The 15,000-nt window shown below is 48.1% G+C and overlaps 1 protein-coding gene across 1 annotated transcript in view; it reads right to left on the bottom strand.

Moving 5' to 3' along the window:
• The window catches only part of csmd3a (CUB and Sushi multiple domains 3a), a 191,899-nt gene that overhangs the window by 11,435 nt on the left and 165,464 nt on the right, over positions 1-15,000 (bottom strand). The window contains exons 60-62 of the mRNA XM_062539706.1: positions 8,384-8,557; positions 2,822-2,995; positions 1,200-1,273 (exon numbers count right to left, since the gene is read on the bottom strand). Of these exons, the coding sequence (XP_062395690.1) occupies positions 1,200-1,273; positions 2,822-2,995; positions 8,384-8,557 (422 nt within the window). The remainder of the gene's footprint in view (positions 1-1,199; positions 1,274-2,821; positions 2,996-8,383; positions 8,558-15,000) is intronic.

The following is a 15,000-nucleotide window of genomic DNA, read 5'->3' as shown; positions in this document are numbered from 1 at the left end:
AATGGGTTAAGAAAAAATATATGTTTTTTGGCGAATACTCAAGTATACTGAGAAATAATACAAAAATACCTACTTTAATTGTATAATAGGGTATAAGGGTACATAATATAATAATTTGAACAAAAATACAAGTACCATAATTATTGGCAACCCTGCCAGAAATAATTTGTACAATGTCCAATTGGCAAAAAAAAGCTCTTAAGGACAGTGCAGGGAGACTGACATTTTATTTTTGCATTTTGCACAAGGGAGGAATAGATACGTTTCAGAACGTAGTCTGATATCAGTCTTGGGGCATACTCACACTACCGTACCCAAGTACGCTTTGAACCCCAATGTTGGGTTCGTTTGACCACTGTGATCGCTCTGTACCGGGCGTGATCGGGACGCGGTATGCTTATCCGTGCTGAGGTGGACTCAAGGCACAGCTTATGATCGCACCTATCGAAAGATTTTAGAGCACGGCAGCTCATCCGTGCCTGGGTACATTTAGATACTGTAGTATGCAGCGGGAGTGCGAACCAAGAACGGTGGAGAACCGTAGTCCAGCACGGTCCAAGTGAACCTTGCCCAGTAGCCTTTACTTTGTTGAGTAGGCTGTATTGTGAGTGCATGGAACCATGACCCCTGAATTGAGTGTTGAACCGAATTGTGAGTTGGCTGTGAGGTCAGGCATGTGTGTTCACACATACAGTACATACATACAGTACACACATTAACCACATACACAGATGGACAAACGTGCTCACACATTCTGAATGAGAGTGCCAATGTATGTACGCATGCACTTGCGCACACACACACACACACACACACACACACACACACACACACACACACACACACACACACACACACACACACACACACACACACACACACACACACACACACACACACACACACACACACACACCCAGAGTAGAAACACAGAGGCATACACATACAGATGCAAGGATGCAAGCAGGTTTACAAACACACAAAACAGATAGTACAGCAACACACTTAGCTGACATAAATAATACATGTTAGCAATCCTTGAATAATACATAGAGCTGATTCATCTGTGATCCATCACTCATCCTCTTCCAGTCTCTAACACACACACACACACACACACACACACACACACACACACACACACACACACACACACACACACACACACCCCTCCATAAACTTGCAAAGCACTGCAGTACCTTGAAGCCCAGGCTGTTATTCAGAGAGCCAAACTCCGGCACACCGAGATTCTCACACGTGTTCCTGGTCGGTTCTGTGGAGAGATGAGGACAGACAGATCATACAGTGAATCATTCATTCCCATCAATATGACACCGAGACAGCATGGGTTCACGCAAACTACAGTAGCAGAGACACTGACTAGCAAAGAGTCAAAGAGGAAAGAGTGTGTTTTTAAAATGTGTCTTGTGGTCTTGGGATCCAATTACTCAAACCGCTGCCAAAGTGATCTGTAATGCGTTAGGCCACATGTCTTTGGTAGTGTAAACACTAATGCATTCTGATGCGTCCCTGACAGTGGGAGTTCTAATGAACATTAGGTTGGCAGCAGTGCAATCTAAACACACGTGGTCTATAGCTGTACTCCTTGGATACATTTGTAAACAGCGACGTGTGTTGGCTGACCACTTGTGATGGGATCACTGAAGATGCATTGCAAACGCAAATCTAAACACGACCTAAAAGCCCTCTCACGTAGATGTTCTAGACATTCACTGAACCAGCTGATCATAATTATCCCAACTCTTCAGCCAGATAGACCTGCTAATGACCGTAATCACCTGTGTTAAGTGCACAAGCAGAACCCAGAGTGGTAGACTAAACAGAGTGGCGACACTCCCAAGAGACTGTGGAAAAAGATAGCTGCGCCATGCCAGTGTCTGGGTGATGGCAGTTTTGAAACTTTAGGCAGCCAATCTCTTGGTCAGTAGAGTTAATGAGTTCATCTCCACTCAGCATCCAGAACTACATCCCGCCCTCCTGCGATTCAGCCATTCAATGAAGGTCTTTTTGGAACTTTTGATGGTGTGGTGGCCAGAGCCATAGAAAGAGAGTTGAGACACTCTTTGATGTCGTCGCCGCCACACGATCAAAAGTTTCAAAAAACCTGCGCTGAATGGCTGAATCGCAGGAGGGTGGGATGTACTCCTGGATGCTGGAGGGTGTAATCAATTAACTCATTGGCTACTGACTAAGAGATTGACTGTTAAATAGTTCTAAAACTCCCATAACGCGGAAGTAGCCTGGAAAAAGCACTGCCATTTTTTTTCTATGGAGGTCTATGGGAGTGTCGCCACTCTGTTTAACAGTATCTACCGCTCTGGTGGCAGCGACACCAAAGGGTGCTGCAACTCTCTCTTTCTATGTCTCTGGCAGAACCCACACATGGTCAGACGCTAACTCTCTGACGCTGGACCCTTTTCACCTCTGAACAAAAGTACAATTGTGGGTCTGGTCTGGTGTACAACGTTTGGAAAAACGGCAACACGACGATGTGCAATAACATACAAACAAAAAGAGTCCACTTCCAGACTGATGTCTAGCGTTATATGAATGCAGAGGTGGAAAAGTCCAGCTTCAGAAAGGGAAAGTCCAATCATGTATTGGTTCTAACTGTGCACTTAACACATCAATCTCATCAATACTGTAAGCTGCTCTACCTGGCTGAAGAGTTGGGCTAATTAGAAGTAGCTGCTTTAAGTGAGTGGTTGGCACAGGTATGTGGTGTGGTATTTATTTTCGGAAGCTGGACTTTTCCACCTCTGGATGAATGGGAGTGAGGGATGTGCGGCGTGGTACCCACCGATGCAGCGGGGCTGGATGCCACTCCAGGAGCCGTCGGCCTGGCACACGCGTGCAGTGGAGCCCACCAGCACGTAGGGGGCGCTGCAGGTGAAGGCCACGTCAGCCTTGTAGATGAAGCTCTGGCCCTCCCTGCGGGCGCGCGCCGGCAGCCCCGGATCTCCGCAGAACTTGGCTGCAGGGACATCACGGAGTCAGTGAGCACACACACACACACGCACACACATATACATTAACAAATATGCAGAATATCTCTGGCACCATACACACACACACACACACACACACACACACACACACACACATACACACACACACACACACACACACACACACACAGCCAGAGACATGCTTACTGAGACATACACACACATAAACACACGTCCGTCCACACACACACAGACACACACACACAAACACACGTCCGTCCACACACACACACACACACACACAAATACACAACAAACACTTCCTCTCTCATAGATACACATACATGAACACACACACACACACACACTCACACACTCTCTCACACACACACACACACACACACACACACACACACACACGCACACGCACACACACACGCACTTATTAATCACACTTCTCCGGGGACGCGTTTGCCTGGCCGTGGGCAATGGCGGCGCTAAAAGATGGGATTGTGCGGCCTGCATATTGATACCAGACAGCTTGTCGGCTGATCTTTTACACAAACAACCGCGAGGCGAGCCTCTCCGACGCCGCTGCGCAGACAGCAACATCAGAGGCGGGCATTAGCAAAGAAAGTCAGAAACAAAGCGAAAAACAAAAAACAAGCAGCCGGGCGAAAGGGGAAAAAAAAACACGAAAAAGCGGAACGCCTCTCCTCGCCCGCCATCGGTGGCGGCTTCCGTTGATCGTGACATCACGGCTGACGGCGCGAGTGACAGCACAAAGGTCTCCTTGGCGCTGGTTGCGCGGAGGCGCTGTCAGCATCCTCAGCATCATTACGGCGACACCCTCGGCAGGAGTGTCTGGTCGGAGCCCGAGCGGCAGACAGGTGATTCATGAAGAAGTGGAGGCAGACTCCATTCGTCTCACACAACGCAGAAACCGAGGAGAACTCGTACATTTACGTACATTTCACGTAAAGCATGAAGCTGAGGTAGACGCCATACATTTGACACTATAGCTGGAAATACACACAATTCACAAACACATACACACACCGACCTACAACTACAGAGATACACACACTATGCAAAGATGGAGCAGGGAGCAAAGTTAATAGATGCATATAATGTTTATGAGTTGCTTAGGGAAGTCACTGTCAATTAAGAAAGGAACAGTCAATTAAGGAGGTCCCTGAGGTGTGGGACACATATTGATAGATGGGGCAGAATTTCTAACACTGAATATGGTGAGGTGTGTGTGTGTGTGTGTGTGTGTGTGTGTGAGAGAGAGAGAGAGACAGAGAGTGTGTGTGAGACAAAGAGTGTGTGTGTGAGAGAGAGAGAGAGACAGAGAGTGTGTGTGAGACAAAGAGTGTGTGTGTGTGTGTGTGTTTATGTGTGTGTATCTGCAGGTGGCCTAAGAAGAGGAGGGGGTGGCGAAAGATAAATCAAATTCCTTCCAGATGCCCCCCCCCCCCCTGCCCACACACACACACACACACACACACACACACACACAACCACCGCCAACAGCGCGAGAATATATCGACAGTGGACCGACCCATGAATAAATACTGGCCGCCACCGAGGGCCTGAGTGGACTCTGCCAGCTGACAGCCGCCGACGCCCAACCTGCAGACGAGTGTGGGCGCTGGTGTATTTAGATGTCAAAAGCGATGATTCAAGCGGATCCCCCCACCCCTAACACCTCCCCCCCCTCGGCGTTCCCTGCAGAGTGACTCACCTGAATGTAAATCAAAATAATTACCTCCCAACACAGAGATAAAAAAGGCCCACACACATACACACACACACACACACACACACACACACACACACACACAGGCCTGATGGTGTCCATCCCCATAGAGAGCACTGTGTGATTTATATATCAAGAGTGAAAGGGGAGAGAGACAGATGGGGAGAGGGAGGTATATGTCTCTAAATGTGTGTGTGTGTGTGTGTGTGTGCGCGTGTGTGTGTGTGTGTGTGTATGAGCTTTTGTATATTACTTGCATACCACTGCGTCTATGTTGCTCCATCTTCACGCCCTTTGTCTTGGACTAATGGCTGAGCAAGGTCAAGAGCATCCACCTCTCCTCCACCCCTGTGTCCTCCACCCTAACCCCTCCATCACCCCCCCCCCCCCCCCCCCCACTCTCCTGTAATGGAATGGGGAGGCGTGAGAACCGTAGCCTGTACGCGCCGGCCGTTTAATACCTCGTCTGTTGCTCTGGGGCTTTTTTGTTCACGTCTTTAGAGTTTATAAAAACCAGATCAGTCAGTCTCGCGCTCACTTCACAGACACCCCCCCCCCCCCCTTGCAACCCCCCAGCACCTCCAACCAACGCCACCACCCCCTCGTCCCCTCCATCCTCCACCCTCCACCCTCCATCCTCCGAGGATCAAGTCAGCGCCTCAAGGGCTTTAGAAATCTACTTTATGTCATCGCTGCCCTGAATAACGGCATTTATATATTTAATATGGACGCCTTTAGACCCCGCGCTGCATTTTTTTTACAGATCAAGCACCTATAGAGGCGCTACAGATAATGACATTTCCAAACTGAAATATTCCCTCTGTAGTCGCCGGAATGAGCCGCTGCTTGCTGGAGGAGAACGAGGGGAGGACCACCTGAAATTTGCTCTTGTTGCTGCAAGTCACTGGGGTACCGCTGTGCAAGCTTAACGAAGCACCTCTGCTGCAACTTTCTTTCTCCCTTCTCATCCCTCTCTCTCCTACCCTTCCCTTTCCTTCCCTCTCTCTCTCTCTCTCTCTCTCTCCTACCCTTTCCCTCCCTCCCTCCCTCCCTCCTCTCTCTCTCTCTCTCTCTCTCTCTCTCTCTCTCTCTCTCTCTCTCTCTCCTCCACCCAGGAAGGCGGGCAAGAAAGACGGATATAGATGCAAATGAGTGCAAAGACCAGGTCCACAAGCGCCCCCCTTCCCCTCCCCTCCCCTCCCCTCCTCCCCCACGCCTCAACCCTGGCCGCTGCTGCCCGTCACACACAAATGCCCGAACAAACAAACAAACAAACAAAACAAAAAAAACGAGTGAACACTGAGGTCCATTAGTTATTCCGCCAGCGTCCCGAGGATGTCTCTGGGTGTCAGCCGCCACCGTGACAATCAGATCAGTAATGCACTGACTGTATTCGCCCTCCATTTTTAATGTGCCTTTTTTCCCTTCTTCTTCTACTTCTTCTCTTCTCTCCCCCGTTCATTTGGAACGGATTCATGGAGAGGGGGGGTAGAGAGAGAGAGAAAGAGGGAGAGAGGGAGAGAGAAATGATTTAAACGGCTCAAGGCCAAACCCGACTCCGCATAATAATGGGCCCGGAAGGACCCTAGTGGACCCTCAGTGTTTGAAATGTTCCTTGATGAATAATACAGGCCTCTTGGAGATGCCTCTCACACACACACACACACACACACACACACGCACACACACACACATGCACATATACACATACACACAAGGAAGGACAACGGACAGAAGGACAGAAACACTGCAACCGATGAAACTGGATTTGTGCACAGATATGTGTGTGTGTGTGTGTGTGTGTGTGTGTGTGTGTGTGAGAGAGAGTGAGTATTGGCACATCTGGCCGCGGTGGCGACTCCTGCCGTGCGCTGATTGGAGTAATCGTGATTGAGAGCCCCATGCCTTCACACGGTCGGTTGGACACGCGGCCAATCTCTCCGCACGCCGCCATCTCCATACGTCTCCGAAAAGTCTCGCTTTCTTGCACTCACGCGCGTGAAACGCAGTTAAGGCCAGCTCTCCACCCCCCCCAACCACCCCCCCCCTCCTCGAGCGCCACCCCGTGTCGGGCTAACGCGGCGAGGCGACAGCGTTGTGATCCGCGCAGGGCCCTTTCGCCCCGGCGTGACGCCATTAACTCGGATATCACAGCGCAGCGTTCGGAGCGACTCTATCTCGTTCCCTCATTTCTCCCAAAATTGATTTTTTTCCCCCCTTCCTGCCTTTACTCGGCCAGCAGGGAAGGGGACGGCCGTCCGCCGCAGGTGCTTGATTGACGGACAGCCATGGTGGCCAGGATGAGCGGGTTGCCCCCCAGGTAGAGGTACAGTAGATGTCAATGGCATCTCCTCATGGCTTCCGCGCCGACGTAAATTGGCAGGCGCCTGGGCACTGCCTCACCCCCTCACCCCCCAGCCCCCAGCCTCCCCCCCTCGCCCCCACCCAACCCTCTCCCCCCCCACAAATGTAATTGCTGTGCTTCCACAAACTCAAAAGACAGCTTCAAAAGCGTGGGGAAAAAAAGAAGGGCGGCTGTGGCTCGGACTGCAGTGGGTGCATGCTCACAATAACAAATGTGCTCCTGGGGTTAATGGCATTAGATGCGTAGTGCCAGAGCACAGCGCACTGAGTGGAGGATGATGAGCTCCAGTGCCTCTATTATGAGGAGCCAGAGGAGCGCTATGGAAATGAGGAGGGGGGGGGGGGGGGGCGGGGGGGAGCAATGGCTCACCATAAGGAAGACTGTTGACATAGCTGTCACTCTCTGTGTCTCTCAATCTCGCTCACTCTTCCCTATCCTCATCTCTCACTGTCTCTATCACTCTCTCTCGCTCTCTCGCTCTTTCTCTCTCTCTGTTGTTATCTTTCATTTTTCGACCTCTCTTAACCTCACCCCACTCTCCTTCTTTTACCTTCTTCTCTCTCTCTCTCTCTCTCTCTCTCTCTCTCTCTCTCTATCCCTCTCTCTCTCTCTCTCCCTCTCTGTGGTGGAGATGAAAGACATTAGCAGGTGTCAACAGCACATAACCTTTGCTAAGCACATGCAAAATGAGGCAGTAAAAATGACAAGCGTTTGCATATCTCATCATCCCGGCTTTCTGTCTCCGCTCTCGTTCTCATACCTATCTTAAGCTCTCTCGTTTTTTTTTTGTCATTTGCTCTTTTCCCTCTCCTTCATCATACTTATTTTAAGCTCTCGCGTTCATTCTGTGTCTATTTCTCATTTGGGTTCTCCGCACGATTTCAGAGACCTTTATTTGTCGACTCAAAGAGGTTTTCTTCTCATGCTGTTCTCTCTCTTGCTTTAGAGAGATCTCTGTCTCCTTTACCGTTTGCTCTTGTTGCTTACTCAGACTTTCGCTCCTGTCCGTCACTCAGTCTGTCTTCCCCTCTTTGTTGTACACCTTCGCTGTTGCACATTTGTTCTTTTCGATCTTTTCTTTCTTTCTTTCTGTCCCTCACTATCACTCTCTCTATGTGTCTGCCTCCCACCGCTGCCAATTTGTGTGTGTGTGTGTGTGTGTGTGTGTGTGGGGGGGGGGGGGGTAAGTATATATATTTGTGTGTGTGCGGTAAGTGTGTGTGTGTGTGTGCGGTAAGTGTGTGTGTGTGTGTGTGTGTGTGTGTGTGTGTGTGCGGGAGTACTCACGTAGACACAGGGGCAGCTCGCCGGCCCAGGAGCCGTTGCCCACGCAGGTGAGGCTGGCGGGGAAGGACAGCTCGTAGCCCGTCAGGCAGCTGTAGCTCACGCTGGTGCCCCACTCGAACACGCTGCCCTCCACGCGCCCATGGTGGACGGAGGGCGGCGGGGGGCACGTCACCGCTGGACAGAGAGGAGGACGGGAGCGGACAGCAGAGAGGAGAGGGCAGAGGAGAGGAGAGGAGAGCAGAGCGGAGAGAGGAGAGGGGAGAGAAGAGGAGAACACACACACACACACACACACACACACACACACACACACACACACACACACACACACACACACACACACACACACAGTTAGGGCTGAATACCTGTCCAGAGCTGTCATGACTCAAACCCTGAAACAACCGCGGCGGTCTAAGAGCAACCACGGTGGCGGAGAGAGAGAGAGAGAGAGAGAGAGAGAGAGAGAGAGAGAGAGAGAGAGAGAGAGAGAGAGAGATCTCCAGCCTCTGGGTTAGAGTGGGCCAGGTGAGAGAGCTTTGGTTATTTATTGTCAGGACACGGAAAACATGGCGAACCTTCGGCGAACCTAAAATGAGGTGATCTGCTCTGCTGTCGTAACTCATCTAAGTGAAACGCTCTTCTGTCAGGATGTGGAAGCATTTAGAGGTCTGTGTGGAGGTAAGCAGATATCAGCCAGATGTTATCTACACATTGCACTCCACTAGAAAATATAACAAACTCCATATGGAAACGTGGGGTTATTTTATACTGTCATAACTTAACTCATAATGCGTAGTCATAACTCAAACTGAACTGAACTTTGAAGCTATTGCTTAATTATTAGTCCGCAACGCGCATTTAAAAGTAGCACAAGGTTTACTTCCAACGTACATCTAAAACGAGATTTTTTAATAAGCTGGGGGATTCTGAAACATGGTCGCAAGTAAGGTGAGAAAAATGTGGCAGCTCAAAATATGCCAACCCACAGGAAACGGAATAAACTGCATTTCTGTGGTCACTCCTCTGCAGCGCGAAGAGTAAACCAGAGTCCAGCTTGGAGAGAGGATTTGGATACCATGGCAACTGAAACCTTTTGTAACTCTTGCCTCATGTCCTTGGCTTTGATCTTTATTTGTGTGTTTCTGCAAAGAAAAATCTGAGGTTTCAGAGGTCAACTTGGGATCTATTTGAGACCAATTATCGCAGAGAAATGTTGATTGCTGACAGCCTTCCAGCAATATGCATTAGTAGGCCCATATTAGCAACTAGCGGAGCGGGATACTCTCTATGAACGAGCTTATTCATCAATACTGACATTAGGCCCTCAGTTTCAGTGCTGTGTGAGGCTAAATGGCAAAGCAAACACATCCATCAATGGCCTCATCTGGATACAGATGATGACTACAGTATACTCGATTGCGAGGTGCTGCCAATGGACTTGCAACTCATCCTGCTAGAGAGCGCCGTAAGGACACGATACAAGGCATTCTGCTGATAGCATAGTGAGGTGAGGTGTCATAGAAATAGGATTAAGAGACGAGAGAGCAGTTAAAAGAAAGTGCCATCGGATCGGATCGGATCGGATCGGATATTGCGGTTCGAGGTCAGAGGAATATGAGCTGTCATTCTTCTTCATCATGTACAGTAAGTAAAGGTACTGTGTAATTATGATGGAGCCAGGTGAAGCTGCAGACTGGCTGTTATTTGGACGTTTTACTGGGGAGGTATGAGAGGGTTGGAGCACACTCACAGAATTGTGCTGTTTGGAAACGCTGGAAATGAGTTGTTATCTAGACAAAATAACTCGGAATTGAAACTTGACTTTGATTCACAGATACAAATCAAGCAAATCACTATAAAGCAGTAAGACAGTGAGATAAAACCTCTCCGCAAACACAACCGACAGCGAGTTTGTTTAAAATCTGGTCGAATGAGGGAGCCCTTTGTTCAATTAGAGAATAAGATAAAAAAAAATATCTCCCTTGGAGATGCCTCTTTGAAATATGTGTGGGCACATAGGTTTATTGTTACGGTCCCTAGTTGTAGTTAATTTCCCCTTCTAAATCAAAGACGCATAAGACTTTGTACTTGAACAATTCAGAGTATATTTCCCGCCGACACTGTAAACAACTTTATTTTGTGCAGCATCTCATAGTGCTAGCACTCATGAATCTTTCTGAGTATCTCCACTTTTTAAGAAACAGCCCAAATACATATGCAAAAGGGCAACACGCACACACACAAACACAGACACACACACACACACACACACACACACACACACACACACACACACAGAGAGACACACACACACACACACACACACACACACACACACACACACACACACACACACACACACACACACAGCCGTAAACACCCCATTTAAGTAAGTAAGTAAGTAAGTACGCTTTATTTGTCATTGTCACAAGTACAACGAAATTGACATTTATTTGGAATTTATCTCCCTATATCCACATTATGCTGCCAAGAACCTTCCAGTAAGCCATAACATTAGAGTTTCTGCCTCAAAGTCTATTCTATAGCTCTTCCCTGACCAAATAAGGCATCTCTCACGCAGGCAGTCTGCCTGAGTCACGTAGACGACAATAACTCTGTTTAAAGCCTGCTGGTTCTAAATGACGGGGTTACTCGCGCTGCAGATTTGCAGGGGGAAAGTAAAGGCAAAAACAAGCGCGTGAACACTTTGACACACTTGGAGACGAACCCACGGGGACAGACTGGGCTTGGGCTGTTCCAACATGAATAAATCATGAGGTGTTTTGGAGATTCAGTGTCCCAAACAACAACAACAACAACAAGAAGTAAAAAAAACCCACAACAACCAAAAAACAAAAACAGCACAAGAAATGCCTTTAAAATGGGTTACCTTATGGGAGTTCCCCCCCCCCCCCCCCCTCCTCCTTCTGTCTCTGGCTCCACGGCATATGTGGTACTAAAACACAACCACCAACACACAGCCTTCCCCCTACACACACACTTTCCATACACCCTTTCCTTTCCATATTTTCATGTGAATAGATGTGCATTAAAATTCCACAAACATTCATGTAAAAGCTCCTGTAATGAGTGTCCTCTCCAGGCTAATTTAATTGGCTGGTTTAATCATATTTGGCTAATGGGATAGGCTAATATCCTTCACTTAGCCCATGCGCTGCCCTTATGTCTTTGGCCTAAAGCTAAAATCAAATGGCATTGAGAAGACAGTGACGCTTAACAGCCAGAAGCATCTGTGCCAAGGACTGCTCTGGCAACGTCAATGGAAAGAAAAGTAAAAAAAAAAAAAAGCCAAAAAAAGAAGAGATTGTTAAATACAACACCTCATAAAAACTAGTATCGACCAAGTTTGCCTGGACAGAAGCATTCTGCCGCATGGAGATGAGGAGAGGAGGCATGCAGCATTCAAACAGCCAGCCTTGACAAAGCAACTCTCCGACTGCATTATGAGGAACGGTAACAGCATGAAACTGCAAAAAAAGCAAATCTGACTACTGCTGTTTGGCCAGTGAAAGACAGGTTTAAAAACCGATATGTACATTCATTCATTCATTGGATACGTTTTACGCAAGGTGACTTCGAAACAAGTCCAGGTACAGCATGCTAGGGAGGCGTTGATGGTATGCATGACTATGCTCTGTTTTAAATAACCTATTGAGTCTACTTGTAGAAGTGAACGAGGGGTGTGAAAGAAAATAGCATTTCTAACAAGCGAGTGTACGGAGGGGGAGCCAGAAGTAAGGAGAGATGGAAAGCTGAAGAGAGGTGCACGCTGAGAGGGGGGGTCTCAAAAGAGATGGGCCTTGGAATGATTTCTGAAAAGAGAATGACAGAGAGAGAGGGGGGGCATCCTTAGCCCTGAGATTGAGTTGGGTAGCCCATTCCTAATCAAAGGACTAGAAATGAAAGGAGCCTAGTCTCAGTCTGTGATTGCCTTCCTGCTGGGGAGGAATGGTAATGCTACAAGGGGATGGGCAAGAGAAGGGTTTTGGGGGACCACACATCAGTGATTTGGGTGCATCGACACAATCAGTGCTATTGTACTTCCATCACACAACACTACTCAAAATGTTGTTCTGGAGATGAAATGTCTAGACTGTATTTAAACCACAATTTAAAATCCCAACAGGTAAACCCCGGGCCCGGGGTGCGTTCAAATTTGTAAACATCTAAACGTTCGCAAATGTATGAAAACAGCTCCTGCTTGCTTTGAGTTCTCTGTAAATGCTTGCTGTCTGAGGAGGTAGTTCCATGCGAACATACAGCGGAGTTGGACGAAGGGTTACCGTTGAAATGGAATGTTTGCAGACATCATTCAAATGGAATTGAACTGCCCAGAGGAAACATGTTCAGCGCAAACGTTTACTATGAACGTTTGCCACTATTTGACGTTTGCCACTGTTTGCCCAATTTGAACGCACCTCCTCTTCAACTTCCCTCTCTTACTGAGGTATGCACATAATCTGCAGGCCACGTAGTTATACGCAAGAAGCGACGTCAGCTGCTGCTGTCCCTTATAAATGCTTGAGGACTTAATATGTATGTGGTCACTGGATGCCCACAACGTTCTCATTGGTTCCCATGCATTTTAAAGAGGCCCAGGAGAAACGTCTGGCCCGGCCGTGGACAAGCAAACCACCTGAGCAATTTCGCAGCACTGACCCCATTACATGACCTCTGTTGTACTCACTCATTTCTGTCAATAACGGGAGTGCAATAAGTCAGTCGTACACCAACAGAGGAGGCGCTCCCAGAAGCTCAGGGAGCAACTTGCTCAAGCCTCTGGATCAAAACGGCTGACTAACTATTTCTGTCGTGGCGAAAAAACCAATTTGTTCTTCCTGAGCTGGAGTCAGGTAGTGTACAAGGTGTCAGGCTAGCAGAGGAACTTTAGAAACAAGACAAAAGTTCACCTACAAAGGAGGATCCAGTTGGTTCATCTCTGTGGGCCGTTAAACTACCAATATCAGTTATGTGAGTCTCATGCCAACTCAAAAGATAAAGACAACAATTTCAGTAACCTAAATGTTGTACAATGTGTGTGGCGTTCACTACTTCTGACATCATTTTATTGCATTTGGTCTCTGGATGAAAAGGGAATTCAAAACACATTTCTGTTCTTAGGCTTCCGATTTAAGTAGAAAGATATTTAAATGAGGCAAACCTCTCTGGTTTAGCAGATCAAAACAGCAATTTGAAATAATACTTATCCCATCTTTCCCTTGACACCTAATAAAAATAACAATATATCAAACAAAACCGAAACCATGACCCCATAACCGCAATACGAACTAAACCACGGGACTTGCACCATCTTCCATCCCTGACGTTTGCATTTGAAAACAATAAAGACACAAAAATGCTTTTGTTTTGGTTTTTTTTGCAAAAAAGGGTGCACAGGCCCTTGTAAAAAAAAAACACCCAGAACAGCTGCTGCATGCTGTTAATACCTCCCTCCTCGGCTCACACCTGGTGACCCAACAAGAGGCCAGCACTAAGGATCAGATTGGTCCTAAAAAAAAAGCAATCAAGTGTGCAATTGGATAGTGATGTGGAGGGAAAAAAGAGAGCGAGAGGATGATAATGGCAGCATCACCCACACAAGGCCTCAGTACAATGGCCAGATCAAAGGCAGGGAGCGTAATGAGGGCTAAGATGGTCGTCTCCAGAGCTAAGCGGGATTAGTGTGTCTTGGCTTGGGGTGTGTGTGTGTGTGTGTGTGTGTGTGTGTGTGTGTGTGTGTGTGTGTGTGTGTGTGTGTGTGTGTGTGTGGTGTGTGTGTGTGTGTGTGTGTGTGTGTGTGTGTGTGTGTGTGTGTGGTGTGTGTGTGTGTGTGTGGTGTGTGTGTGTGTGTGTGGTGTGTGTGTGTGTGTGTGTGGTGTGTGTGTGTGTGTGTGTGTGTGTGTGTGTGTGTGTGTGTGTGTGTTCCAACTGGGCTGGCCACAGATCTGCAACTGCTGCTGCTGCTTGAGATGTGGCACACGTAGCGTGGTGTGTCTCTGACTGTATCTGTCTCCAACACACACACACACACACACACACACACACACACACACACACACACACACACACACACTAAAAACATGTACAGCACATGCATGCAGACATACACACACACACACACACACACACACAAGCACACACAATTACATGCACACACGCACACATACACACACACACACACTTGCTGAAACACATTCAAATACACACGCTAACACACTAAAAATATCTACAGCACACGCAAGCAGACATACAAGTACACACACACACACACACACGTACAGGCACACGCACACACCACTAACCCACACACACACACACACACTACTATTCTCCTGACCATGCCCTCATCACATCTGAGATGGTCGGAGACACAGCGCGTCAAGGCAAAGTGCCTTGCCCCGACCACTCAGAGGTGAGCGGCCGTCACAGAGGAATGAAAGACAGAAAATAAAGAGCCGCTCCAATATTTTTGCTGCCGTTGGCAGGTCACGGCTTCCCCATGGGCCCCCTCACGTCCGAGACGGCCGACCTTTGGCACGCTGAATGGAAAGGAAGCGTCAGAGCCAGAAGGAAAATGCTGTCGGCTGTGTCCACAA

Source organism: Sardina pilchardus, chromosome 6, assembly GCF_963854185.1.
Source record: "Sardina pilchardus chromosome 6, fSarPil1.1, whole genome shotgun sequence".
In the NCBI taxonomy this organism is placed as follows: Eukaryota; Metazoa; Chordata; class Actinopteri; order Clupeiformes; family Clupeidae; genus Sardina; species Sardina pilchardus.
This window is presented reverse-complemented; position numbering and strand designations above follow the sequence as displayed.